Source organism: Sceloporus undulatus, chromosome 3 (genome assembly GCF_019175285.1).
Source record: "Sceloporus undulatus isolate JIND9_A2432 ecotype Alabama chromosome 3, SceUnd_v1.1, whole genome shotgun sequence".
NCBI classification, from domain to species: Eukaryota; Metazoa; Chordata; class Lepidosauria; order Squamata; family Phrynosomatidae; genus Sceloporus; species Sceloporus undulatus.
In genome coordinates, this window is record NC_056524.1 from 173,922,737 (window position 1) to 173,943,415 (window position 20,679).

At 37.7% G+C, this 20,679-nt stretch overlaps 1 protein-coding gene across 4 annotated transcripts; it reads left to right on the forward strand.

The window, feature by feature from the left end:
• Positions 1-1,330: 1,330 nt before the first annotated feature.
• Positions 1,331-19,789, forward strand: NUDT13 (nudix hydrolase 13). Of its 4 annotated transcripts, XM_042458981.1 has the most exons (10): positions 1,331-1,399; positions 3,047-3,143; positions 5,640-5,779; positions 6,126-6,233; positions 7,975-8,078; positions 10,608-10,733; positions 12,447-12,558; positions 13,521-13,675; positions 14,822-15,046; positions 18,671-19,789. In XM_042458981.1, the coding sequence occupies exons 2-9, from the start codon at positions 3,055-3,057 to the stop codon at positions 15,020-15,022; spliced, it is 1,035 nt and encodes a 344-aa protein (XP_042314915.1). In that variant the 5' UTR covers positions 1,331-1,399; positions 3,047-3,054; the 3' UTR covers positions 15,023-15,046; positions 18,671-19,789. The 4 variants fall into 4 exon arrangements, with proteins under 4 accessions (XP_042314915.1, XP_042314918.1, XP_042314916.1 ...); XM_042458984.1 differs by lacking the exon at positions 5,640-5,779 and having other exon boundaries at positions 1,375-1,399; XM_042458982.1 differs by lacking the exons at positions 1,331-1,399; positions 3,047-3,143 and adding an exon at positions 4,602-4,695.
• Positions 19,790-20,679: the final 890 nt, after the last annotated feature.

Here is a 20,679-nt window from a genome sequence, read left to right on the forward strand (position 1 = left end):
ATATTTAGAAAAGGGATAAATGAATACTCTTCCTCTGTTAATGGCTGTGTAACAGCATGATTTGTTCATGAAATGAGCTACTTTTTAATGTGCTGAGATGTGGTTTGGGATCCAGTCCTAAAAGCCCTTTCTCTGGGTGGAACTACACAGTACATGTAATTATGGGATTCTTTTTTGAGAAACGTTGCTGTTTTACACAACGTAAATGCAGAGGCTACAGTCTGAAGTGGAAGAAGAACACAGAGATGGAGGAGAAAGAAGAGGATTCTTAATCCTGTTTGGCTTGACGTCTGTAAGAGGGAAAATGCCAGTACCTATATTTTTTGCAACTATTGGGGAAGGACAATTTTCAGCAAGGGGGAAAAAAGCATAAGGTTAATACTAAAGAGACTCTATTTTCTCATGTCTATGCAGACTGAGCAACTGCATTAAAATGTGCCTGGAAACAGCATGAAGTTCTGTCTTCAGAAAACCATCTCCCCACCCCTCTTTTTTTGGCTAACATAATACATTTGGGATTAAAAGATTGATATCAGACAATAGAGGCCTCTAAGAAGCTCACAAGCAAGCCTTTCCAACATTTTTTTGTCTACTCATGTCTGCCAAGCTGTATTAACCCTTTGAAATGCTGCTTTCATATATATAATGCTGTCTTTCATATATATATATATATATATACACACACACACACACACACAGTGTAATATACTTTGTTTCTAATAGATATCTCTATTATAAATAAGGTTAAGATATTTTTTTTGTATCAAGAAGGTTTTAATATAGCGAGATTATTATTATTAATATTATTATATATTATATATTAATATAATATAATGAGATTATTATTATTAAAATATTATATATATTAATATTAATATATAATATATATATTAATATAATATACTGAAAATATATATATATATATATATTGTTGATAATATTAACACAATATTATGTATTAATATAATATACTGAGATTAATATTATTAAGAATTATATATACACATATATATATTATTAATAATATTAATATAGAATATGTTATAATAATTATTGATAGTATTAATATATAATATATAATAATAATAATAATAATAATAATAATAATAATATCTCTGATAAAAAATAAAAATTATCTTAACCTTATTTATAATAGAGATATCTATTAGAGCAACAAAGTATATTAAAACCTGTTTCATACAAAAATATAAAAATATCTTGATACAAAATATAAAAATATAAAAAACACCTGTTTGATACCTACGGAACTACACTTCCCAGAGGTCTTTGGGGGGAGACAAAGGATTGTGGGAAATGTAGTTTGTCTATAAGAGTCAAATCCGTTTTGATCAATGTGAAATGCTTCCTGCTGGTGGAAACTGACTTGCTTTTGAAAACAGTAAGTGAACTCCAACTTCTTGATCTTGCAAAAAGTCCCTTTTGATTTAAAACTGCTAGCAATGCAAGCTTAATGATTTCCAGTAACAGAATCTGAGTTACCATTTTAATCCTTTGAAAAATCTTCTTAGGAACTGAGAATGATTTAATTTAACTACAAAAATGCATCCCCCCCTTTTTTGTGTGTGTGTAAGAAACAGAGCTACAAACTAATAAAGGTCTCATGGATGAAAACAAGTTGGAATATTTGTGTGCTTACATAACATTCTAAATTGAGTGTTTCTCTCTTTCCAGGATTGCATAGAGCTAAATGTTTTTTACCCTTTTAACAGTAGTAATACACTAATATTCCTGTAAGAGCTCTCTGTTCTGTATTTCTTCTGTGGCCGCAGTGCAAAAATAAAACATCACAACTTTGATATGATGATCCCCTTGAGGGTTTTGTAAGTTGCATGTTTTGCAAACTGTGTAGGCTGTAGCCCTAAAGCTACTGAATTTAGTGGGACTTGCTGGCTTCTTATACTTAATAGCTTCTTATACTTATTATAAAAGTATAAGAGGCAATTGCTCTCTTACTGTCAAGAAATTCCTCCTTTAAAAAAACTTTACTTACATTAAAAACACCGCAACATAAACAATACATATGCATTTCTCTGAAGATGCCAGCCACAGATGCTGGTGAAACATCAGGAATAAACTCTTCAAGAACGTGGCCACATCGCCCCCAAAACCCACAAAAAATCTATGGATGCTGGCCATGAAAGCCTTCGACTTCACAATACATATGCACTTTGGACAAAAATAAACACAACAAACACTGAGCCAAAAGCCCTTTCGCCGAGATAAAAACATCCCACCACCAAGAAATTTCTTCTGATGTTCAACTGAAATTTAAATCCTTTCGTAGTTTATTGTGGCATCAGAGCAAGAGAAGACTAAATGGCCCGGTACATCCCTTCCATATTGTCTGGGCTGGCCGTGGTATTTTTTCCCCTTTAGGGAAGCCGCAGCCGCCAAACCACGCAGCTTCCCTGTGGAGGAAAAAACTCACAAAAAGCAGGTTCTTTTAAAGCTGCAGGTGCAGCATAACAACTGTGCCATTGGTGCACTGGTTATGTAAGCGCCAAACGGCAATATGTGGACGCCACACAGTGCTTACGTAACAATGGCAATGCCATGTATGCAGGGCACTGCCATTGTTACGGCGCTGCATCGTACTAGGGTTAGGGACCGTGTGGTTGCTGCATGGTCCCTTAACCCTAGTATGGAGCCAGCATGGCACATTGGTGCCATCTGTATCACACTAATGTCTCACAAAAAGATGGTTAGACTGGATCAGAGAAGTCATGGGACTGAGCCTGCAGGACCAGAACAGTGTATTTTAGGACAGGTAATCTTGGAGATGTCTCAACCACAGGGTCACCGTGAGTCGAGGACAGTTGACGCGAGGGCAGTTAACAACAACTTCCACTATATTTTCAAGGGCAAGGTACAATTTCTTTTCCTGTGTCATTTCTCAGATTGCATTCTTACTCCTTTGAGTGAAACAGTTCTTGAATAAGCATTTAGGAAAAACTGATAATTGGTCATTATAACTATTTGTTACATTAAATATCTTCCTTTTCTTTTTTCTTCATGTTTTTAAAAGAACATAGGATGGCAGTAGCTTTGGTGTATAGGATGGGATATAGAAGCACATCCTTGTTATGTTGCAGGTTCAATTCAACCTATGTCAGGAGAATGAGGTAAGTTTTTTACTACATTGGAAGGCAAATTTTCAATATTATATTCTCATTTTCTCCCCCTTCCCTTTCCTTTTTGCTACCATATAAAGTATTAATCCTGTCTTTTGGTATGGGCTATCACTTCATTGCTTATTGTTCTAATTAAAGCTCGTGGCATTTTTAAAATTGAATATTCAGTATATTACTGTACTTAAGTACCATTCAAAAGCAATTGCTAAAATAGAAAGTTGAGTTTGTTGACAGCCTCCTGAAAACTCGACAGAATACTGGTATTTTCGGTAAAAATGTTAACACATTAAAACATTAGCAAATTGATATAGTTACTATTATCATATATTACATTCCAATCCCATTTCTCATATGTTGTTTAAGCAAATGTTGTTTAAGAAGTGATACCTTTTATATGAAATATTTTTGCATCTGTTATATCGCTGGTAAACCTGTTGCATTTATGATATGAGTGTTGTCTCTATGTTCTTAGGTTGGGAGCTAGGTTTGTAATACTTGTAATGATTTACCAGATTGTTATATTATATTGTTTATATTATTTGACTTTCCATAAAACTTGCTATTTTGTTTTTGCTATATTTTCAAGATGAGGCAATTCTCTTAGAATGGGCAGATAAATAAATGACTGCCATTTTGTTTCCCCAAAATTTCAGTGTTGAGTTTTGTGAAACTGAAAATGGTCACCTCCTTTAGGACTCTCCACACTTTTACAGAGTGAGCAAACTGTGCTTCCAGGCAACAGCTGATTTTATTCAAGTGGTGAAATGTGAAGTATTGTTTAAAAGAAAGGCCTGTGGCTTTAACAGGCTTGAGGAAAACTTAACATTTTATCATACCATTTCATGTGACTCTATTTTTAAACTTGAACCATGTCTTCTTCTTCTTTTTTTTTTTTTTAAAGAAGAATGTCTTGAAACTCTTCCCCAAGATATTTTATACAGAGTTGAATTCAGGATGTCCCAGGCCTTTTATCTGAAGCTGGTTGAGTTCAGTGTGACTTACTTCCAAGTAAATGTACTGAAGAGTCAGCATGATTCAGAGAAGCAAGGTTGGGGGGAATGGTCATTTCATGAAACCGTTTTCTCCTCAAATTACTGGATAAAGTTGTGGTTGAACCACTGGTTTTCCAAAGTTCTTCTTCTAGTGAAACAGTTAACTAATTTCCTGACTTAAGGATCTTACTTTGCATCCAATCCTTTTCCTTTGGCGACATGTGGGAATCATGAGCCCCTGCAGATGTTGTTGCATTATAGTCCAACAACATCTGGGAGGCTGCATGATTCCCACTCTGGTTTTGACAGATAGCAGGCAATCCTCTTCAGCTGGAACTTGGAGCACTTCTAGACAGAGGGGTCCTCACAATAGCATCTTTTGCTGTTGCATATTTTCCCCCCTTAGCAGATTCTTCAGTAAGCAAAAAAGCAATTTAAAAACAAGGAATATGAGTGGAGGATGGTATCATCAGAGGCTCACATAAAATTCATTGAATGAGGCTGAGCAATGATGAGATTAAAACTCTGCCTGAAACTGCTCTTATTCTCAGGTAAGTATAGTACCCCATCTCCTCATTCACTGGGGATAGGGGGCCAAGACCCCCGTGAAAGTGGGAAAACTGCAAATAAAAAAACCCCAAAACACTATTTTTTTTTACCTGAGAGAACACCTCTCTAGGAATCTCTAGGTTCCTCCAGCATGACTTCTGGCAGGTTCCTCCAGCATGACTTCTAGGAATTGGCCATGGAATTGCGCTGGAGGATCTACGAATGGCTAGAGAAGTGTTCTATATAGGAATCTCTAGGTCCTCCAGCATGACTTCTGGCAGGCGGTTCCCATAGAATCATGCTGAAGGGACTCAAGATTCCCTGAGAGAACATATTAATCAAATCCATGAATAATAAAATCCACAAAAGTCAAAGCAGCAAGTGTGGAGTGCTGACTGTATGTAGACAAGACGGCAGATGGGAAGAATAAAGGAGGCACTTTGAACTATTTCTTATATAAATTTTAGTAGATCTATTAATGCCTCCAAAGAGAAAAGAGGACCAAAATTACCGTTCAAAAGCTCAGTAATATTTCTTTGTTCTATCTTGACATATTGCCAGAATTAGAGCTTCTGATCACTTCTGAAAGAATTTGAACTTTTGAAAAGGTTTAGACTCACTGGGACTCAGAGACTCTGCATGGATGAGGAGCTGTTTAAAACGTTGGATCAGAAAGGCAGAACATCTTATGCTTTAGCTATGGATGAACATTTATTTATAAATCAAAATGTCAAGAAACCATTTCTTTTTGGAAAAAATATGTTCAGGTTATATTAATATACTGCATATGTCTAGTCCGTGTTTCATATCCTGTGTAGCCTGTTTTTTCTTTCCCCCTTCTTCTCCCCCCCCTTTTCTTTGTCACTTTCTTTGTAATTATACTTTACAGAATCCAGTAACTTTTGATTTAAAAGCAGTGCTCTGTGTGATCGTTTCCCAACTGCAGATACCTGTTCGAGTTAAAAGAAAATGATAATGCTTGTCGTCAGGCCTACAATTCAGGCAGTTTCTTCCTGTTTTACAATTGCTCCCCCTTTTTGCGACGAAAGGAAAAAAAGTTCTGGGCCCCAAAGATAAATGCAGCAGGTAATAAGTTTCTGTACAACAGCCATTCTCAAGACTAATGGGCACTTCATTTTTAGAAGAAGTACCATATCTATAAGGTGTTAAAGATGCTTTCATTGCCTGCTTTTAATGAACCCAGAGGAACAAGAATTTAAGTGATGAATGTAGAAAGAAGGCTGAAAGCTATAACAGAGGTATCTGAGCCCATTCACACTATACAGCTATAACACTATATTCCACGTTAACTTCTGTTAAGAGCTTCTATTGTGACTGTAGGACAGCAGTACTGTAACAAAGAATCACGTCTTTTGTTGTAATATTCACATACTTTTTTCCAAAACTTTCCATCTGTTCTTCTGGTTTTCAGAAATTAAAGAGATTTTGGTGGAATTTAGACAGGATGAACAGAGGATAGAGGAGTCCATGCTTGTTGGCTGTTCGGAGGAATGTGCACCATATTTTGCTCTGGATCTAGGTTAGTGTTCAATTTTATGCAGCTTTATTAGACCCCACCCTTCCTTATTCTGAATGGTGCTAACATGAATCCCATAAACATTTGTTGGTTTGTGCTTTCAAGTCATTTTCAACTTATGGCAAACCTGTCATGTCTTGATAAGATTTGTTCAGAAAGGGTTTACCATTACTGTATTCTCTTCAAAGGCTAAAAAACTGTGACTTGCCCAAGGTCACCCAGTGCAATTCCTTGACTGAGCTGGGATTCAAATCCTGGTCTCCAGAGTCCTAATCGAACATCCAAACCTCTACACCACACTGGCTGTGTAAACATTTACACAGAAATAAAATTCCAATGGTCTGTATGGGATTTGGTCTCAAATATATGTGAATAAAATCCAGTTTTTAACTTGTAGGCACTATCAGTCTTATTGCTTATTTATTTGATTTCTACCTGGCCTTTTTATGAAAACTGGATTAAAGGTTGCTGACAGAAAGATTGCAGATAAAATATAGATTTTTTTTATTTTAAAAAACATGAGCCATTTCAATCTGGTTTTAGGCCTAGTTATGGGACAGAGACAGCTGTGGTCAGGTTGTTAGATGACCTCCATTGGGAACTGGACAGAGGGAGTGTGTCCCTATTGGTCCTGCTGGACATTGGAACAGCAGGACCAAGAGAAAGCCTTCCCCTGTAGATCTTAAGACCCTTGCAGTTCTTATGGAGAGATATGGTCCTTTAGATAGAGTTTTCTGACAGAAAAGGCTACAGATCCCAGAATTCCATAGCATTGAGCCTTGGCAGTTAAAGCAGTGTCAAGCTGCATTAATTCTGCAGTGTAGATGCAGCCTTAGACTCTAGAAGACCAGGATTCAAACCCCTCTTTGTCTATAGAAACCTGATAGATGACCTTGAGCAAGTCAGTCTGTCAGCCTCAGAGGAAGGCAAAGGCAAACTCCCTTTGAACAAATCTTCTGAAAACAATGCTTCTGAAAACCCTGTCATAGCCTTAGGGTCACCACAGGTCTGAAATGACTTGAAAGTGCATAAGAACAAAAAGAATAATAGGAAAAGATAGGGCTTAGACTTTTTTTTTAAAAAAATGGAAAATACATGAAACCAACTACGTTTCCATTTTTATTTTGTTTCATTGTGATATTTAAATGCCATTATTAACAAATAATATCTCTTCCATTCATTTTAAAGTCAGTTCAACATGCTTTCATTTCATAAGAACTTAGTGTTATGGCACTGCAGTTCTCTGAGCTGTGGGATGTTTGTGGCATGTTTTGTTTCCTTTGGAAGGATGCCTGTGACTTTTTGTAACATTTGCATTCAATTACAAAGGCATTAATTAAGTGTAAGTGAAAGTACACCTGTAACACTTTCGGGATTTTATCTTTGAGGTTGCCTTCCACATGTATACGTATTTGTTCCTTACTTTATTTGAAGCTAACAACAGAGGTTAGGCAAGAGAAGAGGCATCCCATTCCAGAACAGTTTCTGTGTATTCCCAGTAGATAGTTCCTTACCAGCAATTTCCAATGCAAAGGGACTATTTTCTAGGGCCATTAATGTAATCTCTAACAGCCTGAATGGCTCAGTTAGTTTAGAAAATCCCCAAGTAATATAACAGTCTTTTAGCATTGCAACCTCTGTGACAGCAACAGTGCTGTAATTATATGCTATTGATACAAACCTAAGGGTGTGGGGTGGGATAATAACTGAGAAATCTGATTCCTACAGATTTATTGAATTCCAGGATGGTTGGACAAAGCTTCCATTGAATCGAAACTCAATGGATCATTTGCAGACTTTCGGAAGGCTTTCTTCCAATTAGAAGAAGATGTATCTTTGATTTCCACGGTATGAGTTTACATATAAATACTGAGGACATGTTTGCATATCATACTAAACCATAGTATGTGTTAATTGTAGTTTGTTCCTTAATCCATCAATTATATGGCAGACCACCAAATGATCCCTGCTTTGTCTTTTCCATTTCTGGTTTATTTAACCCCCCCCACTCCTATTGTCACTTCTTGGCTGTATCTACACTGCAGATTTAATGCAGTTTGATGGTGCTTTAACTGTCATGGCTTGATGCCATGGAATTCTGGTGTTTTTTGTCTTGTGTAGCCTTCTCTGCCAGAAAGCTCTGGTGCTACAGATCCCAGGATTCCATAGGATAGAGCCATGGCAGTTAAAGCAGTCCAACTGGATGAATTCTGCAGTGTGGCAGCAGTCCTTGTTTCACAATGGATGACTGGGGGAATAGACCAGACACAAGCCATAGTTTGTGGATTTGGATGTCACAACAAGCTACAGTTTGCCAGCCATCTGCAAACTATCAGTTTAGTTTGTGACTAGATAACAAACTGTTTGATTCCATCCCTATCTCTTCTTTCCCTGCATGAAGGAGCTTTTCAAAAGATGGCACCAAGATTTTTATGCATTTTTGGTGAGCCAAAACAGAATATGTTATCTGAAACCATGGCTTGTTAGTCCAGTTCACTCATAATTATAAGCCAGATTTCAAAAACAACACTGGCTTGTCATGACATGCAAACATGGTCTGAGAGTACTTGTTATCATATATTACCTCACATATTAATGTTAGAAGCCTTCAAACAAAGATTTGACTGTTACTTCAAATAAATATATGGAATTCAGTTTCTCTTACTTCTTCAGTTCCTAGTGATAAGAATTTCTTGCTCTCACATTTTTCAGTCCTTCTCAGATGTCTTACTCTCACCTTTTACTCTTCCCCTCATTCGTGTGAAGCATAATCTCCTCATTCTCTGGCCTTATCTGCTTAGGTTCTCTTTCTTGTTCTCATAAAAGCTCATTTATGCCACAGTTATCCAGGGCCCCTGATCAGAACAGGTCAAATACTGTCATCCAAAAAACCTAATTCCTACTACACTCCATCCATCCTCTGTGACTTTTTATTTATGTGTTTTTTTTAATTTAAAGCATTTGTAACTTGCCTCTTAGTGACTTATAGTAGTTAGTGATTTACACTTACCATATATTAAGTAAGTCATTCCTAGAGTGACTTACAAATATACATAGCCTGAACATCCCTCCTCTTAGACAATCTACATTTAAGATACAATATTGAAGGAATAAGAGATGGGAAGGGAAGAGGAAAAAGGAAAGACCAGGTTGTAGTTTTTTTTCCATCACCAAATGGGAGGGAAATGGTTCAGATAGCCTGTTGGAACAACTGCTGCTAGGTGACATTTTACAGAAGGGTAAAGATGATAGTTCTCTCAACAGAGAACATGGAATAGTCCTGCTTCTCTTTGTTGCCTGTACTCTGCAGCCTCCTGGAATTGAGACAACTATGATTGCAAGGTTATTTAGTGCAATACAGTATTGATTAGAACATGTAGTAGGGAAAAGACTAGACTTGTTTGTTATACTTTCTGTGGCTCAGGGCCAGTTCACACATTTCACTTTAAGATTGTAATGTTGTCAAGAAATGATTCAATTAAAATGTGTCCAGATCACATATGGAAGCAGATGTTGTTTATCATATATTGGAATAGCAAGTGATTTTGTCACTGTGCTGTGAACCAGGGCCAGTACCCTTGGAGCTGGTGAGCATATTGTTGGGACCAAGGTAGAACACCCTAGAATTATGAACTCTGACCTGAGGAACATCTCATTGCTTCTGGTTTAATGTTTCTCTCAGAAGTGTGAACCATTTGAGGTTATAAAACATTGGAAATGGCTGGAGAAGCTATAAAGTCTGGCGCTCATTAACTGACTGTGATTGTTCTGAGAGGCTTGAGAAAAAGTGGACACAGATTATCATCCAATGCTTGTATCAAGCTGTTTCTAAGGGGGGTGGCTTGTTTCATGTGTTTCAATCAGTTTTTCATAAAACTGATCAGTTTGTGGTTGTAAAACAGACTAAAACACATGAAGTAAGGTATGTCCAAGGCAATAATTCCAAAAGGAGTATGCAAAACCTGCTGTGAATAATGTAAAACAGACTGCACATATTGTTTATGGGATGATCAGCTCTTTAAAATGTCATTGTTGTCTTATATTTAGAAATATAAAAAAGAGGAAGTGCACAATCTTTTTTGAGCGAGTGTAGTGTTGTGGCAAGATGGATGTAGGAATCTCAGATCACCTTGCAGCCATGAAGCTTAAGGTCTTGTCTTCAGCAAGTGAGTCTTTCTCCATCTATCATAGTATGAATGGATGGATATGTCAAGTGAACAAGCTATGAGTTTCCAAGAGTAATTAATTCTCATTTTGTTAATGAAGTGAGCTTTGATTTACAGAAGGAAAAAGGCATTTTCATAAAGGGCTTCCAGTTTTTTGTAAAACATTCCTCAGAGACCTTCACAACCTGACTTTTTGTACTGATGTTTAAAGGCACACGCTCTCCTTCGCTGGCATGAAAACAACAAGTACTGCAGCAAAACTGGACAGCCCACGATGAAGAATCTGGCTGGAAACAAACGAGTTTGTGACAGCAGTGGAATAAACTATTATGCACAGGTGGGTGCATGAATGAAAAATAAACCTTGGAGAGAGGCACTATCCTTAACCTGGACGCTGTATGTCTTCAAGTCATTTCCATCTTGCAGTGACCCTTTCATAGGGTGTTCTTGACAAGCTGTTGCCTTCCTCTGAGGCTGGGAGAATGTGTCTTGTCCAAGTCTCCCAGTGGATTTTCATGTTCAAGTGGAGATTTGAACTCTGGTCTCCTGGAATCCTAGTCCAACACTCAGCAATATTAGTTGGTGGGGCTGATGAATGAAGTAGTCTAAAACATATTTAGACTCAGGTTGGAGATGGCTTTTCTAGAACCATACAAACAGGCCATCAAGATGGCAGATGTTATGAACAGATTTCTGTCAATATACTTTGAGCTTTGCTTCTAAGTTGATTTTGGAGACCCTTTTAGGAGACCCATCAGAAAAGGAGAGCAAATGACCTTTTTCATGAGTAGATGCAAAATATTTTCAAGCAAATTGGAAGGTGCTTAGTTGAGTTTCTCTTTTATATATCTGCTCCCATGTGAAAGAAAAAAAAGGCAGAAGGGAAGAAAATAAGGCTAGCTCAGTAATCAAGCATGCTGGAAATTTTAACTAAGATGTGGGGATTTATGGAAGCCAAATTATGGACTGAATAACTTCACCAGTTATGTGATCTTGCAGAACAGAATAGGCAGGGAGAGGTACGTACCTCCATGATGGAACTAGGGATATGTGCATGTGTGAGAGGAAAAAAGTGAGAGAAAGAGAGAGCTGGACAGAGCTGTGGACTGATATAGTGAGTGTGGGAAGGCTTTCCCTTTTAAAATAACTATCCAAATATTTATGTACCAGAGCAATTGCTTTACATTGGGGCAAAAAGAACAAATTTTCATCAAGAATGTGGTTTGAGGGGGCAGATTAAACAAACCTAATAATGGTTGGTTGTTAATAATGACTATGATTTGAAAATGTCTGTCACCTCTGAGCTTGCATTTTTGCTTTGGCTGGTCAAAGTGCTAAAGCTGGCCCTGACAAAAGACCCACCAGGGTCTTCTTGTCCACCTATCATTTTGGTACAGGAGTTGTCTATAAGAACCAGGAAATTGTGAGAGGAAGTTATTGTAGAAGGTATTTATACTTTTCATTAATTCTTTTTCTTGTTATGTCCTTATTTGAGGTATAATACAAAGCTGATCTGAACTCTGGCTGAGATCATGCCTCAGGTCTAATCTGCAGTTTTAGACTGCTTTAACTGCCAGGGCTTAGTGCTATGGAATTTTAGGAATTGTAGCTTGTTGTGGTGCCAGAGCTCTCTGACAGAGAAGGCTAATGTCTCACAACAGTACAAATCTGAGAATTTCATAGCAGGGAACCATGGCAGTTAACTCCATTATTTCAAATGGCAGATTAGACCTCAGAGGCTATGATGTGTAACTTTATGATGCCATAGCTACATACACAAAACTTCTAGCAAATTGTGACAGTGCATATCGGGCTACTGCACACAGTGTTTTGTTGTGCACCATTGCACACATTGAGGCACTTTGCAAGATGGGTTACCTCTTGGTGCAATGAGGCCATTACACAGTGGTTGTGCATCTGGTTCTGCTTGCATATTTCTACTATGGCATAGTGGCACAATTCAACTTTACCCGATCCTAAGTCAATTTGTGATGATGTAACTTCCCAACAGGATGTCAGCCCTCTTTTTTCTTTTCTTTTCTATTTTTAGATGTCTCCAGTGGTTATAACTTTGGTATCTGATGGGAATCGATGCCTTCTTATACGGCAAGCAACATTTCCCAAAGGGATGTATAGTGCTTTGGCTGGTTTCTGTGACGTAGGTAAGCAGTCATGTTGAAAGCGGGTTGATGCAGTATTTTAAAGATGGGCTGCGAAGTAGCATAGAGTAGAGAACTTGTCTGGGGCAGAAAAGATATACAGTACATTGAACAAGTCTTAACTGATTGACTTGTTCATTGCGTTGCAAATAACTGTCTTGCAAATAAAATATAATTCATTGCATTTATTGTAAAATATATACAATGACTGAATCCATTAAGAATCAAATAGGAAAACCTGTGACTTTTTCCACCTTATCTGTTGGAATGTGTGGAGTAAACAGTTCATTGAAGCTAACTACTGTATTGACCTATTTTAAGTTTGAAATAAGTATTTCATGCCTATTTAGAGTGTGCACTACTGTTCTGTGCATAGCACAATTGCCTTGATAACAATGGTTATGATCCGAAATTAAGTAACTTATTGTGAGACTTAAAAGCTTTTTGTTTTTAATGAATGAAATATTATTACTTTTAAAAATGTTAGATAAGGTTTCTTTAAATGTGAACAGTTAAAGGAATAATTTGTCTTAGCTTTTATCTTGAAACACTAGAGGCAGCCTACATTTCATTTGAAAAAATGTGAAATGAAATGGAAATGAAGTGGAGCAACAGCGACTATCAAAAGCCATTTTTGTAAAAAACAAAACAAAACAGGGATTGTATTAAATTGATAGCAAGACACTCTATGAGGATCATAAGCATTATGTCTTCTTTGAAAATTAGACAAGGAGAAATGAAGGGAGGGAGGGAGGGAAGTCAATTGACAATATTTAACCTATCAGTTGGGTTCAGATTCTGAGGATAATGAATGACCTTGATTGTAGTTGATCTTCAGTCCGTATAAGAGTTTTTGTCTTCATTTTGGAATGTCATGAGAGAAATGTTGGTGCTTATTCCAAAGGAAATTTGATAGCCTACTTTCAGGATATAATTTTTTCTTTTACTATACTTTCTCCACTCAGGAGAGACTCTAGAAGAAACAGTTCGCCGGGAAGTTGCTGAAGAGGTGGGGTTAGAGGTGACATCTTTGTGGTATTCTGCTTCTCAGCACTGGCCATTCCCACATGGCTGCCTAATGATGGCTTGCCATGCCCTGGTGCTTCCACAGCAGAGTGAGGTAAGGCAGGCAGAATGAGAATGCCACCTTTTTGTTTGGTGTATTTATCTTTTGCTATAGAAGCTATTAAAGCAACCTTTATTGACTTGAGTTATCTAAATCAGGGAATCTTATAATGTTGGCGAGCTCTGACTACAGTCTCAGGCAGCATGGCTAGTAGTTAAGGGTGATGGGAGCTGTAGTTCAGCAACATCTGGAAGAATGCAGGCTCCCCACCCTTGATCAAAATGTGCAGTTCTTGATAATTTAAAGCATATTGTGTCCAGCCTACTTTTTAGTGCAAACTTCCTGATGAGTTTAAATTATTTAAACTGTTAAAGATAGCAGTTTATTACAGTGGGCCTCTGGTATCCACTAGGTTTGGTCCCAGGACTCCCCCCCGCCCCATTGGTACCAAAATCTGTGGATGCTCAAATCCCGTTAAATACAATGGCATAGCAAAATTATGTCCTTTATATAAAATGGGAAAATCAAGGTTTGCTTTTGTAATTAATTAATTTTTTTTGAAAATTTTCAAGCTGTGGGTAAAAAAATCTGTGGATATGGAGGGACTACTGTAGAAGGAATAGCATTTCTGTTTGGATGTCAATGCCCCAGAGCCTAGAGTGCTTCACTGTTCAATATTCGGCTCTTCTAGAGTGAAACGGCATCATTACAGCCACCATTTGGAAGACATGCAATCTTTGGGCGGGAGGCTTAAAGGAAACATACCAGCCCACAAAAGAGTTTTTAAAAATTCCCTTAAATGTGTTCTTTCCTGACAAAAAAATTTCAGGGTACCAGTAACTTTGGTAGAGTTAGCGGCATTCCCAAGAGGGCCACATGCAGTCTGTGAGCTGTGGAATTCCAAATTTGTTTATTGCTTTTTACTTAACCTGAGCACATCATACACAGTACCTCAGTAATTGTTGGAACAATTCCATAAAATAGATGGATAGTATTTTTCTTCACATTGCATGTGGGGACAGGAAAAGATACAGTAGTACATGGCCTAGCTGTCCAGTGGATTTGTGACAGAGATGTCATTTTAACCCTAGATTTACTGTTTCTTAGCTTAGTCATAGCCACAATGCTGCCCATTATTCTCTTTAGGATACTGCAGTTACTTAACATATTTATTTTAATTTTGCATAATTTCATTTGCAGATTAGTATCAACAAACAGGAACTTGAAGCTGCCAGATGGTTCAGCCATGAGGAGGTGGTGGAAGCCCTTGGAAGGCAGCCCAGGCCTTCCAGCGAAAAGGATGACAACCTCTCTGTTTGGGTACCACCTAAGCAAGCCATAGCCCATCAGTTGATCCAGGAATGGGTTAAGAAACATGCTTCTCCACTTTCTCACACTTAACTATTCAGCTGTTTACTGTTACAGGTAAAAATCAACAGGGTTTACTACTGGTTTCTTAGTTTCATGGTCCTTGTTTCTTATTTTTCTGCAAGATATCTATTGGCAGCAGAGGTGGTACCACTTAGCACTTTTGCCTTAATAGAGGTACCTGTTTTCTGTCTTCAGTAATGGACAACTAGGCAAGATGCCAAAAGCATCACATCTGATTTAGACCAAGATTTTTGGGATACAAGCAGGATTTCAACCACCATGGTGGTTATAAGGTAATTCTGGATCTGAAGTTTCCCAGCAGTGAAGGGAGGAATATCCTTGTTTGGGTTGCTCCTCCCATTCATTCAGATAGGCAGAAATAGGTCAGTACTTGAGTGCCTACCAGGGAAAACCTGGTAGCCTAAAAGCCAGCCATATTCCTGCTTGCTGCTCCAATAGGACATATCCAACTTTGCTCTGCTGCTATTTATCACTTCTTTCCTCATTCAAATCTTCATTTAAAAAAAAATCCCCTGCACTTTACATTCTCTGTCTTTGCTGCTCCCTTCTGCATCTCCCTTGTTTCTTCCTCACCATGCCTTACCTTTTCTTGCTCCCCCACCCCCTTCTCCTTTACTGAGAGCACCAAGAAACCCTGGCCAGTACAGTGATGCTTCCACTCCCCTGGAACTTTGGTGTTTTGGGAGAGTCACAGGAGCTGGTGGATGAGGGAAAACAGCTCCACATTGCGATCAAGATGCAATCCCCACACACAGTCTGAAATGGGCCAGCAGAGAAGGTGACTTTGTTAATGAAGGAGACCTTTAATACATGGTCCTTGACTTTCCCACAAGCATCAAAGGGAGGTAATGACCTCATGGTTTGTCTTACGGAACTTGTTTCCCAAGAAGCCACAGCCCTGTTCTCAGCAGTGGTGTCCCACATGGTGCAGTCCAGTAGCACAGTTCCATGGCATTGTTGTGGGGTGGATTGGGGCAGCATTGGGCAGGCAGTCCCTCTCCCTGTCTTTCCCTGTGTTCCACCATCATCCGTCTACACCAGGTTATAAGACAAAGCTCTTTCAAACCCAGCAACCATTTCAGGTTTGCCATCTTGGCCATGTTGGGAATTTTATGGCCAAAGACATGGCAGCCATGATGGAGTAAATAGATGCTGCCATGTCCAGATCAAAGGACCTACCCAATTCAGGAGGGGGCATGGGATAGGACAAAATATTTTCTTTTATGTTTCATTCATAATTACTTCAACATATGGTTGTGTCTGTACAATGGTAAAGCCAACAATGAATTGATTGGCAGATATAACTTGGGAAGACTGGGAAAGGCTTTGCAGTCATTTTTAAAGCCGCCTCCATTCTCAGATTAACCCCAGAATGCAGGATGGGTGGAAAAGAAGAAGAATGTACACTAGTCCTAGAGATGTTATACATAATTTCCTGCTGTTGAGTCCAGTGTAGATAATTGCTAAAACAATCCCACCCCTTCTCTTAAGCACATACAAAGGGAGGAAAAAAGCTAAATGTTAGTCCTGCTTCTACTCCTAGTAAGGCCTTTGGTCAGGTTGTCCCTCTGACTTTGGAAGTCACTGCCCCAGGTAGACGGGTTTTATTCCCTCATTTCTTTAATCAGATTACAGCCTTACTATGCAAGCATATGAAGCTGGAGTGGAAAAATGGTTCTGCAAATGGAAAAATAAACCCTTCTCATAGCTCAGATAGTATAGATGACTAGAGCTGTTGTTGATATAACCTGCAGAAAAAGGTTAGGAATTTATTTTAAAACGTAGTTATTGTGGTGTATGGTGTGGAACAGACTAATTCATGATGTTATGGACTCAGTGTTTCTTGGGAATCCAGGTTTGGGAATCCAAGAAGTAATTCTACAGCATGCCAGAGGTCTAAAGTCTAATGACGCTCCCAATATTTTGTGGCTTTATTCACTAGATGCAACTACAGTATACAGAAATGCTAAAAAGTTCAAATTTAAAAAGAAACCTCTCATACCCCACAACACAAACATTGGGATGAATAGGCAGATGAGTTTCTGTTGTACTACTGGGGAGAGGGGGATGAGGACACTGCTCTTTCAAATAAGAATTCTGTCGCTAATGCTGCCCCTATAGATACACTCATGCTGTACTATAGTCTGATTTTATAGCATGCTCTCTTAAAGGCATTGACCATCACTTTCTAATTCATTTTTCCCTATGACAACGTGTAGTAGAATTCACAGCCTCTAAGCAAAGATGAGTGAAATTATCTTTGGTTGTTATATTGTTGCCACTGGTTTTTTGAATTTACATAATTCTTAAAGGAACTCAGATACCAAACAGAAGGCACATTTTAATTTTCTGATATACCTACAATTTCCTTACACCATGTCTTGCCTGTCCAACTCAAAATGTATTAGTGGCTGCATTTTCTTTGCAAATGCAAGTGTTTCTTCCCAAGTCCTGTTCTGTTATTTTACATTACTCAACAACAGCTTATCTAAAATAGGTCTAACAACACTTTCCATAAGATGGATAAGTTGTTATCTGAGATATTTCTAAGATACCGAACTTGATCAAACCTAGCCAGGAATACAGTTGGTGCAGATGATCAAACAAAAATACAAGGTAATTGCAACATCCTGTCCTAATTAGGTTAATAATAGGAATTAAACATAAGCCTACTGATCAAGGAATATAACAGGGTGATAGCATGCAAACCTATGCTAATGCATTTGTTGCAATAAAGTTGGCTTTAATACTTTTTTTTTCAAGGAACGAGTTTAATACTTTATCTTGTACACAGGTTTGAGGGCCCTGTTGGGCAGAAAAGCTCTTAATTCTTTAAAAAGCAAAAGTGAAAAGAAAATGAGTTGCAGAAATAATGTGAGAAAGCTAAATTAACTGAACAGCAGGGCTACAATGAAATAAACATTCAGCAGTTATCACAAGTACTTTAAGTCTGTGAGAGAAATAGGAACAGTATTGCTTGTTATCTAGAAGGTTTACCACCATTTTCTTCCAACTTGTTTCAAAGAGATTCATTCTCTGGAAGGTTATTGGGGGCATTAATCACAGGCAGAAGCATAGGCCCTTTATTGCTCTGAGGCTTCAGACCAAGCAAACATTTTCTAGAACTATTTATAAGGCTGCCAGCATTCATACTGGAGAAATAACCCAGTTTGACAGTTTTAGCTGCCTTTGCTCAACACTATGGAATTCTGGGACCTATAGTTTGCTATGGTCCCAGATCGGAGCTCTGTTAATGCATTTATGTGCTTAAAATTAAGTTTTAATTGTGACTTTTTTTCATTAAACAGATATCCTATTAGTCTGTTCTATTTACAGCTCCAGGTAGATGTGCATCCTTGCTGCAGTGGAAGAATAATGAGAATGAGTATTGCAATAATCAAATGCTCTGTTGTTTATTTAAAAAATAATGCAATCCATTTTAAATGGATTTTCAGATGGAAGCTCAATTGTTATTCCCATTCAGTTCAGCCTATCCAAATCTAGCAGTCATAGCAGTTGTTCTTTCCTCAAGAATTCAAAGGCATAGTCATGTTAGTCTGGAAAATCAGCATGGAATGGGATCTTGTAGTACCTTTGCATGAATTGAGGACTGCTCAAGTCTATGAAAGCTCATGCTACCAACTTTTTCTCTTACAGTTTGTCTCAAAGGTGCTATAGAATCTCTTTCCTCAAGATCAACAGGTATTTTGGTCCAACTGAAATTGAATTGGCTCACAGAGATTCGCCTCCTTTGGATCCAGAGCATCCTTTATCATAAGTTTGTAAAATGAACTGTTCAGATTTGTTTCATCTGTGAGGGTATGCTGTGATTCAAGCATGACCCATTTTCACATATAGTAGCTATTGATGTTGACAGAGATAAAATGGGTTGTGCAAGCATTTTAGATCTCTTGAGAGCAGTTAAGAGCAGCTGTAATTTTTTGTTTCTTATACAACATTTCCCCTCCAGGGATGTATTTTGTTCCAACTGACGGGGGGGATTTGAATCTTGCAGTGAATGCTAGTTTCCCCCCAGCACACATTCTGCTAACATGTCTTTATGAATTGTCCCCTCTTTGAACCAAGATGAAATTAGGGTTTTACTGGTACGCAAAATAAAGTTAAATAAGCTAGACACAGCCTGAGAAAGCATATAAATGAAAGAGAAAGAAATTATACTAACAGTTAATCTTAAAAACAACTCCTCCAGTTTATAAAAGAAACACTACCTAGCTGGTCCTTATTCCGAGAGGGAAACTGGGTAGTTAAAACCTTGTCAGCCCATGCTTATTTTGAACGATACGTGAAACTATGACTCGATACTGAAGCCTTTACTCTTCAGAAAGCTACTCTTTAAAGTATCTAATGGCAATCTATAATTTGGGATGCATAATCATGGGATGGTGGGAGGTGCCCTGAACCTCTGTATTTCACATACTGTCTTTGGCTGCCACTATTGTAGAGGAATGAAAATCCACGATTTCATATTATAAGTGCTTCAAGACAAACCAGAACTCTTCCAAGTATGCATTTCCTTTTTGGCATGTTGAGATATCCTCAGATCTAAACCATAAGTTAAATTTCATGGAAGGAGTATCTTTGCTTTTTTGAAGGCATGGCTGGCTAAAGAGGAGAGGCAAAATTCCTTTGGTGAGCTTCCTCACTTTCATTTATGTTAGGATCAAAGACCATACAGCTACTGTATACTATGTAATAGTGTTGGACATTAAATGACTTAATGAGAATATGAGTAAAGTACATTCTGCTTCAAATTTTTCCCATGATTTTTGTTTGTGTGCATATGTATGTGCAGAAAAACAGTATAAAAACAAAAATACACTAAGAATAGAAAATAAGATTTTGATTTCCTATTCTAGATTTTAACTTTTTGAACAAGTAACTGAAATACAGTTGAATGCTAACATTGAGATATGTGGAAAAACTGGTTGACATACAAGTAGAGAAAGATAAAAACCAACTTAGTAACAAAAGAAGCTATGCTGAAGAGCAAAGAGGAAAAATGTTTCACAATAACAATTACAACATGACATGGAGAAAAGAGAACATAACATGTCTTGGATTTCATTTTTACAGATGGTCAGTTATTTGAAGTTATATTGTTCATCAGGGAGATTACAAAACCTTTTGCCAATTATAAAATCACTTTTAATAATACTGATGGGGAAGACAAAGGCTGTTTTGAAAGCAATATATTAAGACAGCCATGCAGCAGAATGCACATCTGATTCAGCAACATCTGGTTTGGAATCTTGAGTGACCTCTTAGGTAATGCAGTCTTGAACCTCCTGCTAGCAACAGCCTAAATGCTGACATGCCAGTTTAGCATAGCTGCTGTATGCACTTCTCTTTTGAAGCTCAGTCAGAAAATACAACTGTACCAAGAGCATTAAGAGACCATTGACAATGATCAGTTGGATGAACTAAAGTTGCTGCCTTTTAATAAATATCTTTTAATCACATGTAGCAAAAATAAAAACAAAGCTTTTTTGTACTGACTTGGATGATTAATATTTTAGGTGAAATACAAAGAATCCTCACCATGGGTTAAAGAGAAACACATTTAAAGTAATTTTCAAACTGGACAGAGTCACCATCCTTTTCACAAAATGCTCTTTGGGATCTCCCACCATGTAAACACTAAGATG